The sequence below is a fragment of the Pinus tabuliformis genome, chromosome 7 (assembly GCF_031772625.1).
Source record: "Pinus tabuliformis cultivar Carrire ecotype Pingquan chromosome 7, CPIR1, whole genome shotgun sequence".
NCBI classification, from domain to species: Eukaryota; Viridiplantae; Streptophyta; class Pinopsida; order Pinales; family Pinaceae; genus Pinus; species Pinus tabuliformis.
The window spans coordinates 1,892,488,517-1,892,515,206 of NC_142293.1; the positions used below are offsets into that span (position 1 = coordinate 1,892,488,517).

The 26,690-nt window shown below is 40.1% G+C and overlaps 1 protein-coding gene across 4 annotated transcripts in view; it reads left to right on the forward strand.

Annotated features, from left to right (window-relative positions):
- LOC149256028 (uncharacterized) overlaps positions 1–26,690 on the forward strand; it is a 276,058-nt gene that overhangs the window by 95,776 nt on the left and 153,592 nt on the right. For 2 of the 4 annotated variants that reach the window (XM_089457363.1, XM_089457365.1), the window contains one exon: positions 25,018–25,097. In XM_089457363.1, the coding sequence (XP_089313489.1) occupies positions 25,018–25,097 (80 nt within the window). Of the gene's footprint in view, positions 1–25,017; positions 25,113–26,690 lie in introns of all 4 variants that reach the window. The other 2 variants (XM_089457362.1, XM_089457364.1) reach the window with 1 other exon arrangement.

Sequence of the window (26,690 nt, forward strand, 5' to 3'; positions counted from 1 at the left end):
TTTGTTTCCTGCTCATCCAGGATATCAAAGCAGATCCCAAGGAGAAACAACACCCGAAAGTGCTCTTACGGTCCTCCACATTGCCTGCCCAGTCTGCATCTGTGTATCCAAATAGTCTCACATCTCTGGCAATGTATCTTAACCCATAAGTGATAGTGCCACGAAGATATCTCAGCAGATTCTTGGCACCAATCCAGTGTATGTGGTGGGGTTCAACCATATGCTGGCTCAACGTGTTGACTGCAAAGCATATATCTGGACGGGAGTTCACTAAGAACATTAATGCTCCGACGAGTTGCCGATACTCGGTAGCATTTCGTAAAACAGGTCCAGCAGCACTACCGCTTAACTTCTTGAAGTCAAGCTCCATCAGAGTAGTTACAGGCTTGCAGTCCACCATTCTGAATCTTTCCAATATCTTCACCACATATTTTCCTTGAGATAGGAAAATTTCTCCTGGCTTTTGCCACACTTCAAGTCCTAGGAAGTAGTGCATCAGTCCTAGGTCTTTCATTTCAAATTCAGAGGCCAGCTCCCTCTTACATTTGTGAATGAGAGGGTCTGCACCTGTTAGAAAGAGGTCATCCACATACAACACCAGTATGAGAGGCTTGTCATCTTCAACCTTAAAGTAAAGGTTAGGATCGGCTTCACTCCTAGTGAATCCTAGCTTCATCAAGTAGCTATCGATCCTCTCATACCATGCTCGGGGTGCTTGCTTCAGCCCATAGAGAGCTTTCTTCAACTTGCATACATGAGATTTTCGATCATAAATCTCAAATCCTTCGGGTTGCTCCACGTAGACCTCTTCTTTGATCGAGCCATGCAAGAATGCAGTCTTGACATCCATCTGATGTAGGTTCCATCCTCGTGAAGCGACAAGGGCTATGATCGAGCGGATGGTCGTATATCTGGCAACATGTGCAAATATCTCATCATAGTCTATACCTTCCTTTTGGGAGAAACCTCGAGCAACAAAACGAGCCTTATACTTTTCCGTACTTCCATCTGCTGCATGCTTTATCTTGTAAAGCCATTTGGAAGTAACAACAGTCTTTTCCTGGGGTTTGGGAACTACTTCCCAAACATCATTCTTTATGATAGACTCATATTCTTCGGTCATAGCATCCTTCCATACTTGATGCTTGATGGCATCTGAGAATGACGAAGGCTCATTTTGTATGATCGTGCTCATGATGGTCAGGTATCCTTGATACCTATTAGGTTTCTTACTTTCACGAAAGGTTCCTCGGGGTGCAGCATGTCCTTCAGCATCATCAAGTAACCCCTTAAGCCATGAAGGCCTCTTCCTAGAAGAGGAAGGCTCATATGGAGGAGGATCAATCAGATCCATGGGTTCTTCTACATCAGGCATTGATTCATCATCCTTTTCTTCGGATCCCTGGTGTCGGCTTCTTGAGAGCTCCTCAAAGTCGGAAGATTGATCACCTTGCTGAGAGCCATATCTTCGTCAAAGGTGACATCATGACTAATTATGACTTCCCTTTGACCGGCTACATAGATTCTATAGCCTTTAGTATTTTCACCATAGCCCACGAAAATTCCCTTCTTTCCAGATGCTCCCAATTTATTTCTTTTCTCTTTCGGCACATGAAAGTATACAGGGCTTCCAAAAATTTTAAAATGAGAAACATCAGGTTTCTTACCGGTGAATTTTTCTTCAGGAGTCTTGGAACCCAATGCTTGATGAGGACATCGATTTTGTACATATACGACAGTGTTTGCAGCTTCAGCCCGTAGAAACTTAGGAAGACTTTGATCATGTAGCATGGCCTGGATAGCTTCCATAATTGTGCGGTTCTTCCTTTTTGCCACACCATTTTGTTCAGGAGTATATGGTGTAGTAGTCTCCCTCTTGATGCCAGCCTCTTTACAAAAATCATGGAACTCATTAGATTCATATTCCGTCCCATTGTCAGTTCTTAAGATCTTGATCTTCTTTTCGGTTTGATTCTCGATTAGGGTTTTGAAGTGTCGGAACCAAGGGAACACTTCATCCTTCTTTTTCAAGAGGTTTATCTAGGTCTTTCGAGAATGGTCATCTGTAAAAGTGAGATAATATGAGTATCCTCCCAAGGAGTTCACAGGCATCATACCTGATATGTCTGAGTGAACTAGTTGTAATATATCGGAGGTCTTGCTTTGACTTGAAGGGAATGGTCCCCTTTTGAGCTTTCCTTCGGCACATCCCGGACATACACCTTCTTTCTCTACTTGGAATTCAGGCATCCCTGTTACCATCTGTCTTACATCGGGTAGAGCTTTGTAATGAAGGTGGACAAACCTCTGATGCCAAAGTTCGGACTGAAGCGTTCTATCACAAGACATGACACCTAGCGGACTTCCACCGACTTGATATAAAGAATCAACTCGAAACCCAAGAGTGAAAGCATCTTTAACATTATTTTTCCATATGCGTACCTTACCATCGCTGAAGGTTACCTTATAGACTTTGTCTTCTATTGCCGAGATGGATACCAGGTTCTTTTTGAGATCAGGTACATATAATACATCTTGTAAGTGAATCGTATTACCTTGATTCAGTTTAAGAGAAACATTGCCTACACCTTTTATGTCATCTCCAAGGACAATTTCCAGGTTAGTTTCTTTCTCTACCAGATTATAGAGTACTTCTTTGTAACCAGTGAAGTGTCTTGAGGCACCACTATCAATGAGCCAAATTCCCATTGAGTCCGAAGGAGCGGAGGTAGATAAAGCAGCTGGTAGATAATATTCAGCCTGCTTATCGTCAACAGTGTTAGATTCATACCTGGAATTTCTAGCCTTCTTGAATGGTTGCCTTCTTCCTTGATTTCCCGCATTCCTTTTTCCTTTGTTGTTGAATTTTCCATTCCTTCGATTACCATGAGAGGTATTTTGATCATCGTCACGGTGAGAGTCCTTTCTATCAGGGCATTCCCTTGCATAGTGACCTGCTTTATTGCAAATGAAACATTGTCCTTTTCTTCCACCCTTAAATCCAGCCTTTCTTTTCGATTTAGACCCAAATTATTTCTTTTCTTAGCATGAGAAGAAAAAGCAGCAGGAGGACCTTTAGGCAAGGGCATTTCCTGCTCTTCTACCCTTGTTTGTTCTTGAATGCATCTAGCCATTAATTCCTCGAAACTAGGAATTACATTATTGTTCAAAAGAGTAGTCCTGAACACATACCATTCAGATGGTAATCCTCCGAGAGTTGTGAGTGCCATTTCTCTGTTAGTAATGGTTTCCCCAATAGATAGGAGATCGTTCTTGATCTCGGTGATTCTTAAGAAGTATGCTTGCATACTTTCATCTTTACCCTTCTTGATTTCCCTCAACTTATTTCTAAGAAACAAAACTTGATTTGCATCATTAACTTTAAATAAACTCACCAGTCTGTCGTAGATTTCCTTGGAGGTGTCTAGATCAAAGATGTAGGCCACCAAACGCTTGTCGATAGAGTCCCAGATGATCTTCTTTGTTTTGACTTCTCCATTTTTCCATTTGTTCCAGGCAGCAGCAGATGCATTTGATGAAGGCTCAACAATATTGCCTCTTACATGGTCCAACACTCCTTGATCTTCAAGGGTTAGATTGATAGACATCTTCCATCCGTGATAGTTAGCTTTCTCATGGAGCTTGTCTTCGGCAGGAAAGAGTGTTGAGGACCCCATAGTTCTTTTAGGATAGCCTTGCCAATCTTCTCTTCAATGATTGCTCTTGCTCTTGCTCGGGCTTTGTCTTCACCTTGGCTCTGATACCATGTTAAGTTATGGTATGTTCTATGCTTATAACAGATTACTTCTTTTTCTTATTATATTCCACCGATTAGCAATCACATGTACATAAAGTAAAGTGCAGATAGAACATTAAACGATCGACAGAAAACAAGCCAAGACAAGAGACACAAGATGTGGCGGCTAGCCAAGGACAAACCCCACACTGTGTGGAGAAACCCTTTGATCAAATCTTCTTTTATCTTCAATAATTCAGCAAAGAGAAATAGTACAATAAATCTGATTCATATCAGTAGTAGCAAACCCTAGATCAATAGCATCAGCATTAGCGGCTTCATTATCAAACTAGGGCAGACCATATCTCACAAACCGACAGTCGGATTGACTTCATTCCACCACCAAAAGTTTCGGCTTCCAGAGGAGGTTCAGATGAACCTACAACCCTGTTCAGATGAGGAGATCTTCTAGGCCACGCAAGTCAATCTTTACTTCTGCAGTTGCAGCTTCAGTTTCAGCAGTTTCCGGCTTCAAACTAGGGCAGTCGATATCTTGCAAACCGTTCGTCGGATTGACTTCATTCCACCACCAAAAGTTGCGGCTTTCAAAGGAGGTTCAGATGAACCTACAACGCAGTTCCAAAGAGGAGATCTTCTAGGCCACGCAAGTCAATCTTTACTTCTGCAGTTGCAGCTTCAAATTCAACAGCTTCCGGCTTCATATGTGTGAGAGAGAGAGACCCATTTCAGCGCTGTAGAGAAGAGACTCATATCTGCGCAGTAGAGAGAGAGAGAGATGTGATGAGATGAGTGAGTCCGAATGAGGAAAAGTCCTCTTATATTTATACACAACGTTGGTGGGTGAATAGATGCGACTATTGGGCTTCTGAGCCTACATGAGTTGTAGGTCAGCTTGATAATAATTCCATAATCAAAATAAATTCATATCTCCATGAATACTTATCGGAATTGGATGATCTTTATATCAATCCTACACCTCTCGATGAGAGGAATCTAATAAAAATATTATTAGCCATGAATAAGATGACCCACAGGAAGTTTTGCCCTGGTTGCCAATTTTAACAGTTGCTCCCATCAAAAATTGGTGGCCTGATCGATGCTTCTTTCTCATAGTTGCTCATGATGATAGATCTTCCTTCAAGCGATCAAGCTTTTTCTGAAGGACCTGTTCTGATACCAATTATTGGAAATAATACTGAGAGGGAGGGTGAATCAATATTATTAAATCAATTATTTTTCATTTCACAATCAGATTTGTATACGCTACTTCAGCTATGGGAAATTGCGTATATATGCTACTGTGTCTAAAGAAACCAACGTATACCAGAAAACTTAAGATTCATTAATTGTTGATCTTTAATCAGTGCATCAGGACTTCATTAATCATAAGAGCAGCAAACAGGAGCAGTAAAACAAAACAGATGATCACACACATGGACACACAGATATAAGGTGGAAACCCAATGTGGGTGAAAACCACCTGTTGCAATTCGTCTCTATCTTCTTTTAATTGGAAACTTCTTTTTACAATGATTTTGTACTGGTGCAGTCTTATACCAGTATGCAGGCTGCTACCTGCAGAAGGCTACAACCTTCTCTCGTTCTCCAGCTTCTCCTGGAAGGGAGCTATGACCCCTTTAGCTCTTGTACTCGCTGAGGTACTAGTACATAGGTGCTGACCTATAGAAGGCTACAACCTTCTCTTTTCTTCCAGGGACCACATTTCATAATTTTTCAGACTGGATCCATGAATAACATCGATCAAGCATCAAGTATATCTGTATCAACCAATCTCCTTTGCACCAAACAAACTGAATCAAATAGTCACTTCTCTGAATGTTGTACCCAGAAAATAGTAACAGTAACCAAACACCAATTTTGAACCCAGAACACTGCAGCAATAAACAAAAGTAGCTAAAACATATTTCAAGAGACGTACGCTACTTCAATATGCAGAAACCTGCGTGCATACGCTTCTGTATTAAGGCCAACCAGCGTATACGTTGTTTTGATTTACTAAACTAGCGTGTATACGCGCCTCTGATGTGTCGAACCTGTGTACAGATCTATAGATAATTCACCCTTTCAACTATTCAGACATCAGTGTTACCCATATTATCAGATTTATAGATCAATAATAGAGTTTAGGCTTGTGTGATCCATATCAACTTAAGAAAGATTCTTCGGCGAAAATCACATGGAATATCATTTGTCGACGCGTTTCGAACCAACCAGTGTGGTTCATCGTCAGGACAAGTTGAAGAAACAGATCAAGCTCATCATGTTAAATAGACTAAGCGGAGCCTCCAACAACTATCCTTTCTAACGGCTAGTTTGACTCAAGGACAGGGGTCAAAATTATTATAATCGTTTAATTATAAAAAATTATAGGTTAATTAATAATTTAAAGGAAAGTTAGTTGAATAAATGGCCTTAAAATAATAGAATACCTAAAAAGTAATATAGAAAGTAATAATTTTATTTAAATTTTATTAATAAAAATAATAATAATTTTATTTAAATTTTTATTAATAGATAAAAGGTAATTAAGTTAGAAAATCAAAGTTAATTATCATAAGTTAGGGGAAAATTAGTTAAATACATGACCCTATGAAAAAGGTAAAAGCCTCAATAGAATGTATAATTAAAAGAATCATTAAAAATTATAAGTTGATTAATAATTTAAAGGGCAGTTTGCTAAATAAATGACCTAAAATAATAATTTTATTTACATTTTATTAATATGAAAATAATAATTTTATTTAAATATCATTAATAAATCAAAGGAAATTAAGTTAGAAATCAAAGTTAATAACCATAAGTTAATAGGAAAATGACCTTATGAAAAAGGTAATTGCCTCAATAGAATATAAAGAATAAATAAAATAATATTATTTATAAGTATCATGAATACAAAAAGGTCAAAAAGGACCCTATTAGTTAAACATATAAGGAACAAAATTAGTTATAAGAGGGACCTCAAAATAAGAGGGCCTTAAAATATCAGAAGAAATAGAAAGAAAGGAGAAAACAATAAATAGAAATCACACTAAAATTAAAATAACACTCGAAAAATATAAATACAAATAAAAATAAAATAAAATAAATAAATAGAAATAATAAAGAAAAAGAATAAATAAATAAATTTGCCTTCTGGAGCAGTGTTTAGTCCTCCTGTCTCAGAAATGTCAGCGCCCTCAGCAAATTCAAACTTCTGCTTGGACACTGCGCTGCTTCTGCGTGAGCCCTTCTAGCTCAGCGCCAACCTCTGCGTGAGCCCTTCTGGCTCAACGTCAACCCGTCCCGAGTCTTGCGCTGCCTCCTTCTGGTGTCTCTCTACCTCTCTACTACGTATCCTGGCTCAGGAGAAGACTTTCCAACCAAATTATCCTTGCCCTTCACTGCATAAGCTCACTATCGTTACTCTCCTAGCAGTTGCTCTGCTTCAAAAATTCGAACTTCTGAACTCTATGTGTGTGTTCCAAGTGACATTGCGCTGCTTCTGCGTGAGCCCTTCTAGTTCAGCGTCAACCTCTGCGTGAGCCCTTCTGGCTCAACATCAACCCGTCCTGAGTCTTGCGCTGCCTCCTTCTGGTGTCTCTCTACCTCTCTGCTACGTATCCTGACTCAGGAGAAGACTTTCCAACCAAATTATCCTTGCCCTTCACTGCATAAGCTCACTATCGTTACTCTCCTAGCAGTTGCTCTGCTTCAAAAATTCGAACTTCTGAACTCTATGTGTGTGTTCCAAGTGACCCTCAATCCTCCTTAAATAATCTCTTTGTTGATATTCAACGACCCAGATTAGAAGCTAATCAATGGCTAAGATCATTTCTGCTTGATCCTCTATGTGTGTGTTCCAAGTGACCCTCAATCCTCCTTAAATAATCTCTTTGTTGATATTCAACGACCCAGATTAGAAGCTAATCAATGGCTAAGATCATTTCTGCTTGATCCTCATATTCTTCTCGAAGTTACACCCACAATTTATATTAATACCCTTTAATTATTTTATTTTTCTATGTTTAGAGTTAGGTTCCCTTTAAAAAGAATTAATTATTTTAATACCACTGTTTCTGGGTGGAATTTCCCAAAATGCTTTCTAGGTTCTTTGGAATACATGTGCCTAAGCCTTTTTGCAAAATTTGAGACTTAGAGTACATTCGATGCTACCCGAAATCAATAGTATCCTCGAATTTTCACATGGTATCAGAGCAACGTAGGTGATGCAAGAAGAATAGTGCCAGAGAACTCAGTGTTGAGTAGAAGAGGGAGATCAAAAAAGTTACAGGAGGTAGCAGTTCGAATCCCCAGAGGGGTTTGCGCCATCCTAGCCGGAGGGCTGAATTTCGAGGTTGTCTCTCTTTGAGTGAGTCAATAGAGAGAAGGGCTTCCAGATCGAAATCTTGTCGTGGTAGAGAGAGCAGCACTGAAGCCTCAACGTAAGGAGAAGTTGGTGGGACATAGTCTTTTCTGCAGGCTGTTTTGATGCACAGAAAGACATCAAAAGAGAAGGAATAAGCACGTTTGAGGGAATTTCTTTCTCAGAGGACTTCCAACAAAGGAGTTCGAATTCTCACTTGCTGAGCAGCAGCGGAGAGGGGCAGATCTACAAGCTCTAGCAGGGAGTGCGTAGGCCAGTCTAGTGTTGTGCAGAGGAGAGAGGAGGTCATTCGACAATTTTCGTGGCAGAGATGAGAACCAGTGGTTTGGGGATCAGGATAGATTGGACGGAGCATCCAAATATGTCATCTGGAAGGCAAGGATGTTATTCCTTCTAGATGAGCATTCCCTCAAGACATATGTCGACAACGTGGTGGCTGTGCCTACAGATGCGGATCTATTGAAGAAATACAAGGCCATGATGGCGAAGGCAAAAAGAATGATCCTTGACGGAGTGAAGGATCATGTTGTCTGTCACATCGCTAGCAGAGGGACTACTAAGGAGATGTGGGATGCGTTGCCTACGCTGTATCAGGGATCTTCCGAGCAGCGGAAGATGTACCTTGAGCAGAAACTGAGATCCATTCAGATCCAAAGGGGGAGTGTGTGGATCCATTCCTCACGAAGCTTCAGGAGACCCGTGATGAGTTATCTGCTATGGGGTCTACACCTCAAGACTCAAAGTTGGTTATACTAGCCCTCAAATCTATCTCAGATTGTTGATTTGGGGTAGCATCAGATGTGCTCTAGCCACGAAATTTGGTCGAAATTTGGTGCAAGGGCTCACACAGGGCCATGCAGAGGCAGCCAAGTGCTGTGTAGAGCATCAGAGAGGCCAGCTTGTCTAACGCAGAGGCCCAGAAAGCTAACGCAGGGCCTCCTGGGGCTAACACAAGCCAAGAAAGGCTGACGCAGGGCCAACGTGAGACAGAGAGGGCATGACGCAGTCTAGATTGGGTAGACGCGGGGGTTGCAGAGCAGTTTTGTGCTGAGGAGCTACCAGAAGGATTTTCCGGGGTTTCAACCAGGAGATTTTTCTCAAACTGTGAGGTATAGCTGCTAAGGAAATTCTCTGTTGGGTAGGCCAGTTTCGGCATCTAGATTGTACTCTAATATTGCTTAATAAGAAAACCCTCGGATCGCTGCATCGATTTTCCCGCATTGGGTTTTTCTGGGGACATTGGTCCAAAAATAATGGTGTCATGTGGTGTGTTTGTAACTTTGTTCTTGTTTCTTTTAGTTGCTGATCTGTAATATGTTGAGCATGCACTACTGTTTATTTTCAGTATTTACTTTATAAATAACTTGTTAAAAAATAAAATAACAAGTAGGTAGGAATAAATCAAAAAAATTGCATGAAGGGTTTCTAAACTAATTAAACTTAGAAATTTCAACATGGTATCAGAGGGTGAATGCAGATCACAGGAGGACTAAAAGACATCAGCCGAGTGGAGCAATAACAACAGAAAACAACTGTCCCGAGGTGACAAAAGCTGTTTCTATTAGCGCAGAAGCCAAGAAGTGTGACGCAGAGCCAGCCAGAGCCACGCAGAAGAAGTCAGGAGCTGCGCAGAGCCTCAGAGAGGCCAGCATTGCTGACGCAGAGGGCCAGAGGGTTGCCGCAGGGCATCCAAGGGCTGACGCATACCCATCTGGGCTGACGCAGAGCCAGCGTGAGGCAGAGAGGGCCCGATGCAGTCCACAGAGAGGCAGTTGTTGGAGCCTGGAAGGCTGCAGAAATATTGTAGAGTGGAGCTGGTGAGGTATTGTAGTCAGAACAATACTTGACAGAGCAGGGCTAGAGGAGTTGTTATTGAGGGTTTCTAGCCGAGGAACCTAGATCAACAGTGCAGTTGCACAAGACGATCAGAGCAGGGGGCATCTCGACAAGCGGTAGACGAATTTCCAGGAGGGAAATCAGGACTCAGAGGGAGTCCATAAGAGAACTTCCAGATGGGAAGTAGAGACTCATAGGAGTCGAACATAGAACTTCCAGGAGGGAAGTAGAGGAGCGTCATGGCACTACACTGGGTAAGAGACCAGGATAGACTGGACAAAGCATCGAACTTCACAATCTGGAAGGCCAGAATCTTATCAGTGCTTGACAAGAATCGTGTCAAGAACTTCGCCTTGAAGGTTATAGCTATCCTAGTCGACCCCAATGATAACAACAATACGAAGAGGCGATGGCGAGGGCCAAGTGCATTATCCTTGATGGGGTCAAGGATCATGTGGTACCACATATAACCGAGAAGGATACGACAATTGAGATGTGGAAGGCTCTCAAGAACCTGTACCAGCATACTTTTGTGCAGAGAAGAATGGCGCTCGAGAACCATATGAGGTCGTATCAGATGAAGAAGGGTCAATCGATTGACACCTTCCTCGGAGGATTGAATGAGATCCGAGACCAGTTGACTGCTATAGGAGCAACACCGGATTAGGAGTTTATGTTGAGGACAAACCTGAATGCTATCTTAGAAGATTGGGAAGTGTTTGTCCAGAGTATCCTGGGTAGAGGGACTGTCCCACCTTGGGACGAGATGTGGGCAACTCTTTGCCAGGAAGAGATCAGCCAACAGCCAAAGATAGGTAGCAGCAACAAAGGGATCAAGGTCAAGCAAGAGGAGGAGGATGTGGCCCTAACATCTTGAGGGAAAGCAAGAGAAGCGGAAGAAGAAAGATCTCTCCAAGATCAAGTGCTTCCAGGGAGATGGGTCATTATGTGACCCAGTGCCCAAGGAAGAAGAGTAAGGGAGAGTCTTTCGAGACCAAGGCAGCGCCAACACGAGCAGAGAAGGAAGTTTTGACAAATGATGACTGTGCCATGAGTGCACACGCACCACTTGAGCGGAAGTGGGGAGACATCGAGTTGTAGTCAGATGGATTACAGGCAATGAGGGGCAGGATCCTCGAGGTACCCAACCTCTTGGATTAGAACTTGCTACGGGAGCCTCGAAGATGTGTAACAGGACTAGCTGGGTGGTTAGAGACAGATGCAGATGGAGCGGCAGAGAGAGCTACAGTGCAGGAGTCCTAAGACATCGCAGAGCTAGCAGGTTACAACAGTGCGAGAGGCGCAGGAGTGTTGCACCAGTGCAGGAAGGCACAGCGAGGTGTGCAACGGTGCGAGATGTAGGGTGTTGTTGCAGTAGCGTAGAGGTCAGAGAGAGGGAGCACTTGTCAGCGGCAGAGGGAGCTTCAACATCAGTGGGTGTTTCTAGCCCAACAGAGAGGTCAGTTGGGAGATCAATTACTTACTTCTCAGTAACTGAGTTGCAGTGCAGTAGTGGGCAGCACGATGCAACATGATGAGAGGAGGTGCAGTGCAGATGCAGTGCTGGGAGGAAGGACTAGCAGCAACATGGATGCAGAGGGAGCTGTTGTACAAATGCAGCAGTGGCAGTGGCAGAACCATGGGCAACAATGCAAAGTATGTTGGGCAGGAAGGCCTATCATCAACACAGGTACCGATGCTGAATGATCAGAGTAATACTCAGCGAGGAGTATTGCTAGAGCACAGTCCTCGCTAAGAGGGAGTGTTGATTTGGGGTATCATTAGATGTGCTCTAGCCACAAAATTTGGTGGAGAGGTTGGGGCACATGAGATCTCCAATACTCAGAAAGGGTTTGAGCAGATTCTAAACAGATCAGGAGATATTAAAATAATTAATATTTTCAATGGATTCCCTAAGTCTAAACTTAGGGAAAATAAAATATTAATGTGTATTAATATGAATATGTGTTAGAATGGTCCAAAAGACATGGATCAAGCCAAATCTAATCTTAGCCATTGATTAGGGACTTAATCTCGGTCGTTGAGATGTCAACAGGAAAAGTATAAGAGGAGGCTTGAGGGTCACTTGGAGAAGACACTAGAGTGATCAGTCATTCTATTCTCTAGAGCGGGGTTTGCTAAGAGAGATAGAATCAATGATCGAGAGAGCAGCTGAGGGGCATTGAGTACAGAGAAACAGAGAAGGCAGAGATTGTGCCGGGAGAGCAGCGCAACAGCCAAGGAGAGTGATGCAGAGCCAGCAAGGGCTCACGCAGGGCCATGTAGAGGCAGCCAAGTGCCGTGCAGAGCACCAGAGAGGCCAACGTGTCTGACGCAGAGGCCCAGAAAGTTGACGCAGGGCCTCCTGGAGCTAATGCAGACCAATAAAGGCTGACGTAGGGCCAGCATGAGACAGAGAGGGGTTGACGCAGTCCAGATTGGGTAGATGCCGGGGTTGCAGAGCAGTTTTGTGTTGAGGCGCTGCCGGAAGGATTTTCTGGGGTTTCAGCCAGGAGAATCCTCTCAAACTGTGAGGTATAGTTGCTAAGGAAATTCTCTGTTAGGTAGGTCAGTTTCGGCACCCAAATTGTACTCTGATATTGCTTAATAAGAAAACCCTCAGATAGTTGCACTAGTTTTCTCGCATTGGGTTTTTCCGGGGACATTGGTCCAAAAATAATGGTGTCATGTGGTGTGTTTGTTCTTGTTTCTTTTAGTTGCTGATTTGTAATGTGTTGAGCATGCACTGGTGTTTATTTTCAGTATTTACTTTGTAAATAACTTGTTAAAAAAAAAAAAACAAGTAGGTAGGAATAAATTAGAAAAAGTGCATGAAGGGTTTCTAAACTAAGTAAACTTAGAAACTTCAACACAGATGAGTGGTAAGTCTTTGTCTAGAGTATCTTGGGCAAGGTGACTTTGCCGAATTGGGATGAGATGTGGGAAACTCCCAAGCAAGAGGAGCTGAGGAGAGACTTGGTCAAGTGTAAACTTGACAGAAGCAATAACAGTGGGTCGAAGCCCAAGGAGGAGGAGGATAATGCAACCCTTGCATGTAAGGGACAGCAGGAGCAGTGGAGGCGGAATAAGGACATCTCGAAGATAAAGTGCTCTAGGTGTGGTGAGATGGGTCACTATGCAACTCAGTGTCCTCTCAGGAAGAAGGAAAAAGATGAGAAGCACGATCCGAAGGTTGCGCCCACGAAGATCGAGGAGGAGGAGTTCGCCATGACAACTGAGATACCTCCAAGAGGGAGGTGGGCTGATTTGGAGCTGTAGTTCAAAAGAGCTACAGATGGGCAGGATCCTTGAGGAGCTCACCTCTTGGATCAATTCCTTGTTATCGGACCCCAAATCAGAAGTAGCAGGATGGACTAGTGTCAAATGGTGCTGAGGAGTGTTAGAGAGACAATTGCAGTGGATTGGAGCTCCAGATACTGAACAACGCAGAACAGAGTTGGCAGCAGTGCAAATGGCATAGATCAGAGGTTAGCAGCAGTGTGGTAGATTCAGAGGGTCAACATAAAGACTAGTAGCAATCAGGCTCCAACATTCACATGGTATCATAGTAAACACAATTAATTCAGTAATTTGGGATGTTTTTCCGTTGCTGATGAAGTAGTAGTAACAGTTTGCAGTGCAATGGTAGTGCCAGTTTGGGAGTTGCAGTACGGTTGCAGTGTTGACAATGGCAGGGTCAACAACAGTACAGATGCAACATTTGCGCAACAGTTGATGGACAATATGTCAGACATCAACAACATAGAGGACGATGTTATGAAGTCAGTGAGATGTTTCAGATTGAAGGCATTGCTAGAGCACATTCCTCGCTAAGAGGGAGTGTTGATTTCTGGTAGCATCGGATGTGATCTAAGTCTCAAATTTTGCAGAGAGGCTTAGGCACATGTATTCCAAAGAACCTAGAAGGTGTTTTGGGAAATTCCACCTAGAAATCATTGTATTAAAATAATTAATTATTTTTAAAGGGACCGTAAGTCTTAACTTAGGAAAATAAAATAATTAAAGGGTATTAATATAATCTGTGGGTGTAACTTCTAGAAGAAGACGAGGATCAAGCAGAAATGATCTTAGCCATTGATTAGCTTCTAATCTGGTTCGTTGAATATCAACGAGAAGATAATTTAAGGAGGCTTAAGGGTCACTTGGAACAGAGAGAGAGAGAGTTCAGAAGTTCGATTTTCTAAAGCAGAGCAGCTGCTGGGAGAATATCGATAGTGAGCTTGTGCAGTGAGGAGCAGGGATAATTTGGTTGGAGAGTCTTCTCCTAAGCCAGGATACCTAATAGAGAGGCAGAGAGAGACACCAGAAGGAGGCAGCGTAGGACCCAGGAGGGATTGATGCTGAGCCAGAAGGGCTCATGCAAAAGTAGTGCAGTGTCCAAGCAAAAGTCTGAATGTGCTGAGGGAGCTGACATTTCTGAACTGGGAGGGCTGGAAATTGCTCCAAAGGCAAATCGATCCCCAGTTGAGCTGACGCAGGGCCCATGCAGGGGCAATGCAGAAGTAGTCGGGGAACTTGCAGGTTCGTTGTCGGATCAGTCGGGACTTGCCGGGTAGAGTGAGGTAATGTCACAAATTTCTTCTGCCAGTTGTATTTCTCTATAACTTGATTGTCGGGAGGGCATCCAGAGTTGTATTAAAAGAATTACTGCATAATAATAAAAACCCTCAGAGCTGTTGCATCGGTTTTCCCGCATTGGGTTTTTCCAGGGACATTTGTCTAGAAAATACAGTGTCACTTGTGTGTATCTTTCTCTATTTTTCTATTCTTGTTTTGTGAAAATTAATTAATTAAGTGAAGCTTGCAGTTGTATTAGCTTCGATATTTGCTGTAGGAAGCAGTAAATAATTTGTTTCAGTAATTAACAAATAGGAGAAGTTTAATCAGTTTTTGCAGTAGTAGATTTGGGTGGGATTCTCGAATTTTCACAAAACATAGGTCGGATTATTTATGGGACAAACCACTATAAATACGTGGGCAGATTCTTTGCATTTACATAGTATAGTGATTCGGATATCTATCTCTGAAGTTTGGATCTCTGAATTCGGGTGGACAGAGGTAGAGTGAAGTTCGGATACATCTCTGTAATTTTAGATGGGTAGTAGCAAGATGGAAACTACTGTACGGTGTTGTCTCACAGTCAAGGGAATTTGGATCCCTCTGAGATTCAGATCACAGAAAAGGAGAACAATGCGGATGGGTCAGCGAGGAGTGATGAAGGGACAACAAAGTTTTGTCTAGTGAAGTAGTTATTTGTTGAAGAATCTAAGGCAGGGAGTTAATGAGATTCTTTGTTACATGATAACTATTTGTGAGTTATTTTATCTTTAGATCATTAACACAATATTTTCTTGATATCATTAGTGTGCGTAGTTCTTAATTTATCAAATAGCTATTAGAACAAAGAGACAAGAACACGAGAAATTGGCATTCTGCCAGGGTCAACACCTCCCCCTCTTGGAGAGGAAAACCCGAACAAAATTCTTCTTATAGAGATTCTCATTGACGAACACCAAGACCACGACCCTTGACCTATTCAGCTACTCCATGACCAAGACACCAATCCTCTTCTTTGACATTGCTGAGGTCATCATCATTGCTGTACTACTGAAGCTATCTCTACTGTGCCACTGAGATCTCCATTACTGCTGTCACACTGCTGTTCCTTCAATGAAATCTTCATCTAGATCATGATTGCTGCTTTATTACTGAGATCTTCACCTTATCTTCTTCAGAATCATGATTATCATCATTGTCACTATGTAGAGATAATGATTGACTGCATCTGCAAGTATGTTGAGAATATATCTCCCAATGACTGCGTCTGTATGCTGAGAATATATGACTGCGTTTTATATTTCGAGAATATGTCTCACAGTATCTTTTCATCCACGAGTATGTCAAAAACATATCTCACAGTGACTGTGTTGAATACTATAATCATGAAGAGACTGAGACAGTGATTGCGTTAAGACATGAATGCCGAGACAGTGTTTGCATAAGGATGTCGAGACAAAGTATTTCCTCCTTCACCGAGACAGAGTGCTGAGATTGTAGTGAGATCATCTTCATGTCAAGAGTATATGCTACTGTAATACCCATCGAATATCATCGAGTTCTTCTTCAATCGAAACCCTATAACCTTGTCTTCATGCGAGATACCTGTACCCATTGTGCCATCCGAAGTTTCAGAGATGTATCCAAATTTTTCCTTGGTTTTGACTCTGAGTTCACATGCCTATTTATAGTGGTTTGACCCACCTATTTAAGCCGACATGTCATGGTGAATCGTTGTGCCTTATTCTCTGAGCCGAGTTGTCATTTATAGGCCGACTTGGCTGTCTTTCTCATTGTTTTTGCAGGCAAACTTCTTCTTTGGAGGACAGTGCTTGTCTTGGAGGGCTACTTGACACTAGGTTGACACATGTACATTACATAAATGCTCAAGAAGAGCTCTTTAACATTATTTTGACTCTTTGACTTCCTAGACCTATGGAATGAGAAAGAAACTCATTCATATAATTTATAAAAATAATATTTTTTTTCTTGACAAGTACAAAGATCAAAATTACATTGACAAATACTGAACCTAGTTACACTTTTCTTCAACACTATTGTTTAGTGTTGTATCATTGTGTTTTAGTGCTGCTGCAGAGGTCACATTTTGGTGACATTACTTTGACATGTTTCGATGTCATGGCTAGTATATCTACAGTTCGTTGAAGAGATGATCTCAGTGTGAGGAAGGTCGAAGAGGAAGAGGAGTCAAGAAGAAGAACATAGAACTAGTGTCTTGGTCTTGGAGTGGCTAATAGGTCAAGGGTCTTGGTTTTGGTATTTGTCAATTGGAATCTCTATAAGAAGATTTGTTGCGGGTTTTCCTCTCAAAAAGTGAGAGGTTTTGGCTTTGGCTGATAGCCTACATCTTGTGTCTCTTGTCTATTTATGTTCATGCATTGGTAGCTGTTTGATGAAGAAGAACACTAATAAGTTAAGCAAAGAGAAGATCCTAATCTAATGAAGTAAAAGATATTCACAAGTAGTTACTAATCAAGAGAAATCACCTGACTATTGATGCCCTACATTTCTCAATAGTATACTCGTTTGAGGAGAAAAGTGACTAAGCTTTGCACCTGGCTCTAGACAACTTCTCTGAAATGTTGCAATAAAACTTTCAAAATTTGATTTTTTACAATGCTCTTGCAATTTGACTTCTTTGACTCTAGGCCCCACTCAATGTAAAAGTTACTTTGAGTTACAATTTGTTTCCCTCAAAAAAATAAAAGATTACAACTTATTGCTCCAAACTTACAAATTACACCTTATCACTCTAAATTAAAAAAAATCACACCTTATCACTCCATTTTTTTTTTAAATTACACCTTATTACTCCAATAAATTACAAATTTCAATATGAAAATCACAACAAAATAAAAAATTAAAAACCACATCTTATTTCTCCACATGTTATCTCTCCATTAAAAATCTTTAATAATCATCCCTTTTTAGAGTTCCATTAATTTTTTTAAATGAAGTCACTTTAAAAAGTGAATTAACCTTTATGAAATCACTTTTAAAAAGTGAATTAACCTTTATGAAATCACTTTTAAAAAGTGAATTAACATTTCAAGCTTTAAACTTTAAGCATATTGGTGAGCCTTGGTATTGCACAAGAGTGCTACAACTCCCAGAGGCTCCTCAACTCCATTTATCAACTCAGGGTTCGTACAAACTTCGAGGTGACAATGTTGTATACACAGTAGATGGAATTCTACTCATGCCACCCTCAACTAGGTCATTTGATCATTAGGGTTCCAAGACCATTCTTCTACTGAATTAGGGGGAATTAACTACTGAAAGTGCAATTCAAAAGCTAGCCCTAGTGTAGAAAAAGTAAATGCTTCTCAAATCCAACTTGTAAAAGCTATCCACTTGTAAATGCTACTGAATCAATTCATGAAAAAAACACAAGAGTTATGCTACCTGTAGAAAGGAAACTACACTAATTGCAATCAACCATCTAGCTATCAAATTCACTTGAAAACAAAAGATTATTCTACCAACTCACAACTCAAGATTTCATGCATCATTTATCTAATTCACACTTGCATATTAAGTAATGTCCTATTTGCCAAATCTATGATGAAGAAACTAATGCTATTTTCTCTTGCAGTGAAGGAAAAGGAATGGAGGGAATGGCCTAGGTGGTACCTCTGATCATGGAGTCCAAGCTGGGGGGTCAACCTACTCCTAAACTAAGCTACACTGGCATTACAGGTCAAAACAAGGGCAAAACAGGCTGCTACAGGCATGCTATAGGAAGCTGCTACAAGATTCCTGTATTGCTACAGGAAGTCTTGAAATGCTACAGGAAGTTTGCTGAGAGGGTTTGGAGGGTAAGGATGATGGGATAAAGTGATGGCAAGATGGATGAAGGTTGTGGTGGATGGATGGAAGGTGACCAACACCCCTAGCCAAGCTCAACACTTCAGGAAGGCCAACTTTGGACTAAGAGGGTTGCTCATGGTGACCAAAAAACAAAGATCAAGACAATGGTTGGGATTCATCAAAAGAGAGTGGAGAAGTCCTAGATGGAGATGGTGAAAAGGTCCCTTGCTTGCAAGTCCAACAATCTTGCAACATCACATGCACCTGTTCTTCTTTTCATTTGCAAAATATTATAACCAATGGTGGAAAAGATGAGTTGAATTTGGAAACTATCTAACTGATGCTAAAAACTCTGATCTATGCAATGAATTAACTTCTAAGCTACAACAATCATATGTGAAACAAGATAACTAATGTAGATCTTTTTCCAAGAAATCATCACATAATGTTTTTGGGCTGTGATTGTGGATTCCTCTAGTCAAGCTCCCATGAGAGAGATGAGATAGAGGCACAATCACAGGCTTTTTGAGGAATTATATTCTACTAAAATGCAACAACTAATAAACATTCTAAGCTAAAGAAGAATATCAATACACAAGAGGGACCTAAGCTACTGGGGTTGGGCCCAAACCCAAGAGCCTCAACCCTCTGAACTAACTTAGTGATGGATCAATAAGAAACTTCTCATTATCATTGCAGAAATGTCAAATACATCACATAATAAGTAAAAAATAGCAATCACAAGTGCTTGAGCTCAATAACTTCTTAGCTGCAACAAAAATTCGAATCCTAATGAGTTCCTTGGCATGTTTATTTATACAAAAGGGTAGCTACCAACAACTCCCTAGAAAATAGAGATGTTTGTCTCCCAAAACTCGAGAAAGGTAGATCTAGATCTTCCTTGAACTGCACTGGCTTGGCTGCCAATGACCTCGTCTTGCTTGGTTGCCAATGAATCCGAGTTGATGAGAGACAAAGTGGTGATCTTGGCTGATTGAAGGAGTTAAGGAGGTAGACAACCTCCTAGAATCTCTCCCTGCTGTCTACTCCAAGCTCCTACATTGAAATTATCTCAAAATTGTCCCAATTCCTGCATTTAAACCATGTTAGGCCACATGACATAGCAACACATCTTTTATCCTCCTCACTAAGTATAATATAACAAAAATTGTAAATAAATGTGAGAAAGAGATAATTCTAAAGATGGAGGATGGCATTATGACCCTTGTGATATACCTATTGATGAGCCTCATCACATATAAGAATAGAAAACCATACATATGTATTTAGTTGGAGAAACGAATTACTTCGTTGGAGAAATAAATTACGCACCACAACCTTTCAACATAGTTCACACAGGTTTTCCCCTGGCAAACACTGGCTCTTCCTTTTCCGCTAGTTCCTCTATGATGTTGGCTCCTTTTCAAACCATAAATCTACTGTTTGTGGGGAGGTTGTACGCAAATGGTTTTGCCCTGGCTGCACATTGGCTCAATGTTGGGATCTTCCACGTAGGTCTTCAAAGCCGGTTACACTTCCTTCACGCTGAACGCCGCTGTTTAGCTACATTCTCATCAATATCACGTCTAGTAATGTCTTCTTGGCTGTAACTGTGAGGTCTATTTATGAAGGTCTATTTATATCTAAAACTTGGCGCTGACCTTCAAACATTGATGAGATCTGCTAAAGACCTCGACTCCATTGGCACGAGTATAGAGAACATATTGCATCCAAAAATGAATATGCTCTTCAACTATTCGGGCTCCAAACCAATAGTGATCTCTCTCATATTCCATGAATTTTCTAGCAATCAGACTCACACAAAGAAACAGTTATCAATCTCTCAACAACGCTTTCACACTCGGCTGTGCCTTTTTGACTTAGGGGGATATTCAAATAAAAAATATTGATAATAAAATATATTTCCAGATTTAAAAATTATGAAACCAAATTTCTTTTCCTTAATAAAACTGGGAACTTTTCATACCATTCAACCACTAAACAATTCGATAGAGATTTCCAAGAGCCTGTAGAGCTCGAATCTCCTCTTCATACCATCTGCATAACTGTAGCTTTGATACCACAATAATAGCAGAAGTGTCCTCAGACACAAATTTTATTAATAAGGAAAAGAAAAATTACATAAAATCTACAAGAGCTTACACACGATCACTTGCTTTTGCAAATGGAGAGAAACAAGCTTTAAATAAGCTGGTGTCCTAAACTAATTTTGTTATGGATCACTTATTTCATTTACAAGTGTCCATTTACATTTAATGCACTTGTAACAACACTCCTAACTATTTTCCTAAATTAGTTCCTAAGAAACGACACCTTTCTAGATGTCATATCTTTTATAACAAATAGATATTCTAAGAAGACTCTAAATAATTAATCTAAGAAAACTTTTAATAATTATATATTAATTTATGTACCTTGGATCATACATCTAACAAGACAAGAGAACACAAGAATTGGCTCAAGCCAGAGAAAATCCCCAAGATGGGGAAAACCTTTGATCAATCCTTCTTATTATCAAATATGTTCAGCAGAGAGAATATCCAATGGAGTACAATGATACAAAGTCAGTCAAAGTTGACTTGCCAAATAGATGATCCAATACCACTAACCTTAGACAAATAAATAGCCCAATCAAAATCTGCAATTCTGCTCTAAGTCAACAACAGTCAAACAACCCCAACCAGGAAGTCAACAGTGGTCAACGTAGCAGTAAAAGTGTCCTCGTTGAGCTCAGTCAAGGTCAAGCTGACTCGACCTTCCTTGAAGATTAACTAGCAGCAAAAACAATCAACAAAGGAGCAGTTAAACTCGGTCAAACAAAAAGTCAACCTTGTGGTCAAATTAGTCAACACAGGATTGCGATCAATGTAGGTCAACCTGCACAAATTTCCTTGATTTTTGTGCCCAACAACTCGGCCCTCCAAGATCAAACTTTTGGTTGTCATACAATGTAACAACCCGTTAATAAAATTTTAGAACTTAAACTTTATAATATATATCTATGTATTAAATTTTATAAAGTATATGGTTAGACCTTATAATATGAATTTATAAAATATATTAATTGACTTTATATCATATATAATTTAAAGGTTATAAAGTATATCACATAAAACTTTATAGCATTATAATGTTATAACATATAAAAGGTATCAGTTATAAAATGTTATAACATATAAAAGTATCAGTTATAAAATGTTATAACATATAAAGGAAATGTCATGAGCGTAAATATCAACTACCCTAAGAAAAGAATCTATATATGTATACCAGTTCTTTAATAAAGTGGGTGGAACCAGCTAAGTAGTTATTGCAGAGCGCCGAGGACAGTAAGAAGATGAGAGAGCCATCAATGCGTGGGAGGCGGTGGCTGCAAGTGGGAGGGCGGCCACCGCCATGCCCGGGAATAAATAGTGGAGGTCTGGACCTGAAGAAGGGGGGAAAATAACCAGAGAATTGTGGATTGATCAGCAGAAACCAGGAGAAGTAATCTTGCAGTGGAAGAGCCTTGAGTGATCTGAGTTCTGGGCACGGAGGGACAGAGAGCCTCTGTGGAGAGCTTCTCTGGATTGAGCAACCAGGTTGCTCTGTCTGGTAGGGTGGTTTTGGCCATCCCGAAATTGGATCAAATCAGCCAGCAGTTCAGAATTGCCAGTTCAGCAGCAGCATCGGAGGTCAGCCAGCAATACAGGTAGGTGCAGATTTCAGTTCTATGCATTACTGTTTTTCTTTGAATTTTATGGTTATTTCTCTGGTTGCTGTAATAAGAAAGTAGGGTACTACATACAAAGTCAAACAAAGGAGAGGAACTCGGTCAAACAAAGTCAAACTGTCCTGCTGCAGAATGTCAACCCAAACAATCAAATCCCATCTATAGTGATGGCACCAGTCAAGTTGATGGCATCATCTAACCTGTCTTCAACTCCTAAAATTGGTTCCACAAGAGATCAAAAAAATCTAGTCAAGCTACAAAACACTTGTCTCTTAGGTTGATTTCAATGGATGCACTTTCAACAACAAGGATTTGATTCCATGTTGAATTTTCTACAAGATGCATAGTAGAAACCAATTTTTTGATTTGATAATTACTATCTAATGATCTTCAAACAATCTCATGCCACAGATATCATTGAGCAATTATAAACATAAAATCTCAATAGTAAATGCAGCAGAAATAGTAAAGATCATAGAAAGACAACCGTGCACAATAAAGACAATAATTTTACCCTGGGAAACCCAACCTTGAAAGAAAGCCCAACAAATTTTCTTTTAGGATCAATTATTCTTCAACAAGGTTTACAAATTCAATTTGTATAGAAATCTATGCCAATGTCCAATTCAAAAATACCAATCAAGCCTCGTCAAAATCAACGACTAGATAACACTGGTCAAAATCAGTCAAACTAGTCAACTTTGGTCGAAATCGGCCTTGCGGCTCTTGCAGTCAATCTGTGGTTGACTTCAATCAAACTATTCAAACTTCGGCTTGCAGCTCTTGTGGTCAAACCTATGGTTACCTATGATCAAATTGGTCAAACTTTGACCTATGGCTCTTGCAGTCAACCTATGGTCAAATTAGTCAAAATTTAGCCTATGGCTCCTGTGGTCAACCTATGGTTGACTGCAGTCAAACTCAACACTTTCACAACTTGGTCAACCCTAGTCAAACTCAATCAATCAGAGAGAGAAACAACTCGGTGAAAAATAGTCAATTCGTCCTCCTTTTCTCCTCAAGTGCGGTTGTCCAAGAGACCTCATAAATGAAGAAACTTGTTTGATTGATGATAAAAATGAAATGTCACATCATGTATTTATACTTGTCGAATGGGCTAAAATAAACCAAGGGACACACTCCTATCCAGGAAATCAAGTCGACCCATTCAAGTGAAGGAGTGTGTCCCTTGGCTTATTTTAGCCCATTTGATAAGTATAAATACATGATGTGACATTTCATTTTTGCTGTCAAGCAAACAAGTTTCTTCATTTATGAGGTCTCTTGGACAACCGCACTTGAGGAGAAAAGGAGGACGAATTGACTATTTTTTACCAAGTTGTTTCTCTCTTTGATTGATTTTGTTTGACTAAGGTTGTCCGAGTTGTGAAAGCATTGAGTTTGACTGCAGTCAACCATAGGTTGACCGCAGGAGACACAAGCTAAATTTTGACCAATTTGACCAGTTTGTTATTTTAATTTTCTTAGGCCGACTTGGAGACCTCCTTGGCATGCAGGAATACCTCCTATTGCCTCAAAAAAAATCAACAACTGAAGGCTACTCAGATTCACTCCCTTTTGCACTAATGTAGAAACAATCTTCTCATCCATGTCTGAGCTGCTTTCCATTTGATTACTTGATCTATGGCCATGAGATTTTTCTTCTTAGCATATTTACTTCGGTTTTCCATGTTGAGCTTTGGATGCAACTTCCAACACTTCTCCTTTGTATGACCATCAATGTTACAGTGGTTGCTGAGATATTTGCACTGGTGTGTTGTAGCTATTGTCTTTTTGTCCTTTCCCCATTTTTACTTCTTCCCCTCCTTGGAAGCTTCCTGGTGTTCCTTTTCCTTTGACCCACTTGATTTCCCTTTCTTTTGGCCTATGTTCTTCGGGTACTACACCTGTACACAAACCTCATCCACCATTTTGGGTTTAAACAACATCACTTGCTTCTGAAGATGGCTATGTAGACCCCCTAGATAATTGAGAAGTATGTTTGGGTTAACATTATTTCCTTCTTCCTAAATTTGAAGGTATACTTCTGTACACTCTGCCCTTGTCTCTACCTGAAGTAATGCCATCAGATCCATTAGTCCTCTACATACACGATAGAGTAGAACCCTCCCACTTTGTCACTAGAGGATCTCCCTCCAGCCTCAAGGTTTTCATGTGGCTTTCTAACCAGGTCAGGGCATGGCCCTCTAGTTTCAGATGAACAAACAAATTTTCTGTTTCTCCTATATGTAGTGATCTATGAATTCTCTCTCTCATAAGGAAGAATTTATGGGTTTTCCCCTGGCCTCAAACCTAATTTCTGTGTCTCTTGTCTCATGGTTTCATGATTATTTTTTTACTGCTCATTCATGGTTTAATGGTTGATATTTTCTTCTATATGACTGCTTAATGATTTCAAATGAATGTTATGTATGCTAACTGATCATTGAAAATAGTTATCATTGAGAAGGAAATTTTTTAATTCTAAGTCCACCCTAGAAAAATCAACATTTCCTTTAAAATCATCAAGTATGATTGACATCTCTTGATTGACCAAATTTTCAACAGTATATCATGTGAGTCAAAAATACAAAAAGAAACCAGCTATGCTTTCTATAGATGTTTTTGATGCTATTAACTGGATGTATCCATGGGCTGTGGCCTAAAAAGTGATTGTATTCTGAAGAAGTTTTAGAATGCATTTTTTTTTAATGTCAATACCCATTTAGCAATTTTAATTACATTGTCCTCGCCAACACTACGCAAATTTGGTAAAAAGAATTTGTGCAGAAGAATAATTGTGATTTATTTCAATTTGTCATCTCTTGGGGTTCGATTGAGTTGTTCAATTAGTCAAAGCATGTTTTTAATGGTACTCTTTTTCTATATTTGATGCAGAACAAGAACTACAATCTGATAAGCCGAAGTATGCAGATAGTAGATCTTTGTTGCGTTCTGGACCAGCAGCATCTCTTCGTGTAAATATTCGGGCGGTAAACTCTTTTTCTCTCTAGTTTAGAAAAAGAAATTTTATTTTCGTTAGTAGAACACGAAATGTCTATACTCTTCCTTTGACCATACACATGGCAAAATGAACAATCTAGTCACAATATTCAACCATTTAAAAGCAAAATCTATATTCTTCAAAAAGCTCTGGTAACCATTATTAATCCTCATAGTCGGACAAATTTTGACTTTTTCCAGGAAAGGGTAGTTGATGTTCCCATGTTGATTCTACATTCAACTTTTCTTATTTGTGAATCCATATTGGCCTTGCATTTCTAGTTTAGTTCAATAAGCTTCCAATGCAATGAATAACAATTCATTGATATGAAAGTCAATTATGGAGGGGTCAAGTGTATGCTGTCACTCCCCTATTCCAACCATAATCCAAGTGAGGTGTATGACATTATAAAATTTTATCCTCAAGGGTGTTGAAGATCCAAGATTTGACCAAGTTTTCAAGGGTTTGACTAAGCTTATGTGGCAATGCCTTGGACCTTTTGGGTAATTCAGCGTTTGACATGGCACTAGGTGGGAAATAGTAGTAGAATAATGTGGAATGCTTGGCCAAGTGGGTTAGGGTGTTAGAGATCTTGATGAGGTGGAAATTTGGTATGGAAATGCATAAAAAAGTCAAGTCAAATAAAAAATAACTGTTGGAAAAGTCAATATAGCTGGAAAAGTCAATATTAGCTAGTCATTATCTCGTCGTTAAAAAATGTTTTATGAAAGGCCAGCCTCTCTTATAGCAATTGTCGTTGACTACGAGATCATTTATGCTATGGAATAAGAAACCACATTTTGCAAAATGCCGTCTTGTGTATTGGATTGATTTTTCTATGCTTTCTTTTCTTAGCCTTAAATTTTAATTTATGCTTAATAGACTAACTTGCAGGTATAGGTTTGATTATCACAAAATTTTTGTAGTTATCCATTGAGCGACAAATGGTCTCGTGGGATGGGCAATTCTCATCTCACCCTTAGCTGTCATCGAGAAGATACAAATCTAATTATTGGAAAATCCCTCTAGGGAGAATTTTCAACCAAATTTGTGGGGCATCGGTGGCACTGTTGCTGTAATAATTGGGGCATATTGAAGGAGTAAACCCTCCTAGTGGGATTTGATTTTCTTTACAGGATATTCTAGACTAGTTTGATGTTGATTTGGGGTAGCATTGGATGTGCTCTAGCCTCAAAATTTGGTGGAGAGGTTGGGGCACATGAGATCTCCAATACCCAGAAAGGGTTTGGGCAGATTCTAAACAGATCATGAGATATTAAAATAATTAATATTTTTAATGGAGTCCCTAAGTCTAAACTCAAGGAACATAAACTATTAATGTTTATTAATATGAATCCGTGTTAGAATGGTTCAAAAGATATGGATCAAGCTAGATCTAATCTTAGTCGTTGATTAGGGACTTAATCTCGACAATTGAGATGTCAACAAGAAAAGTATAAGAGGAGGCTTGAGGGTCACTTGGAGAATACACCAGAGTGATTAGTCATTCTATTTTCTAGAGCGGGGATTGCTAAGAGAGATAGGATCAGTGATCAAAGAGCCGCTG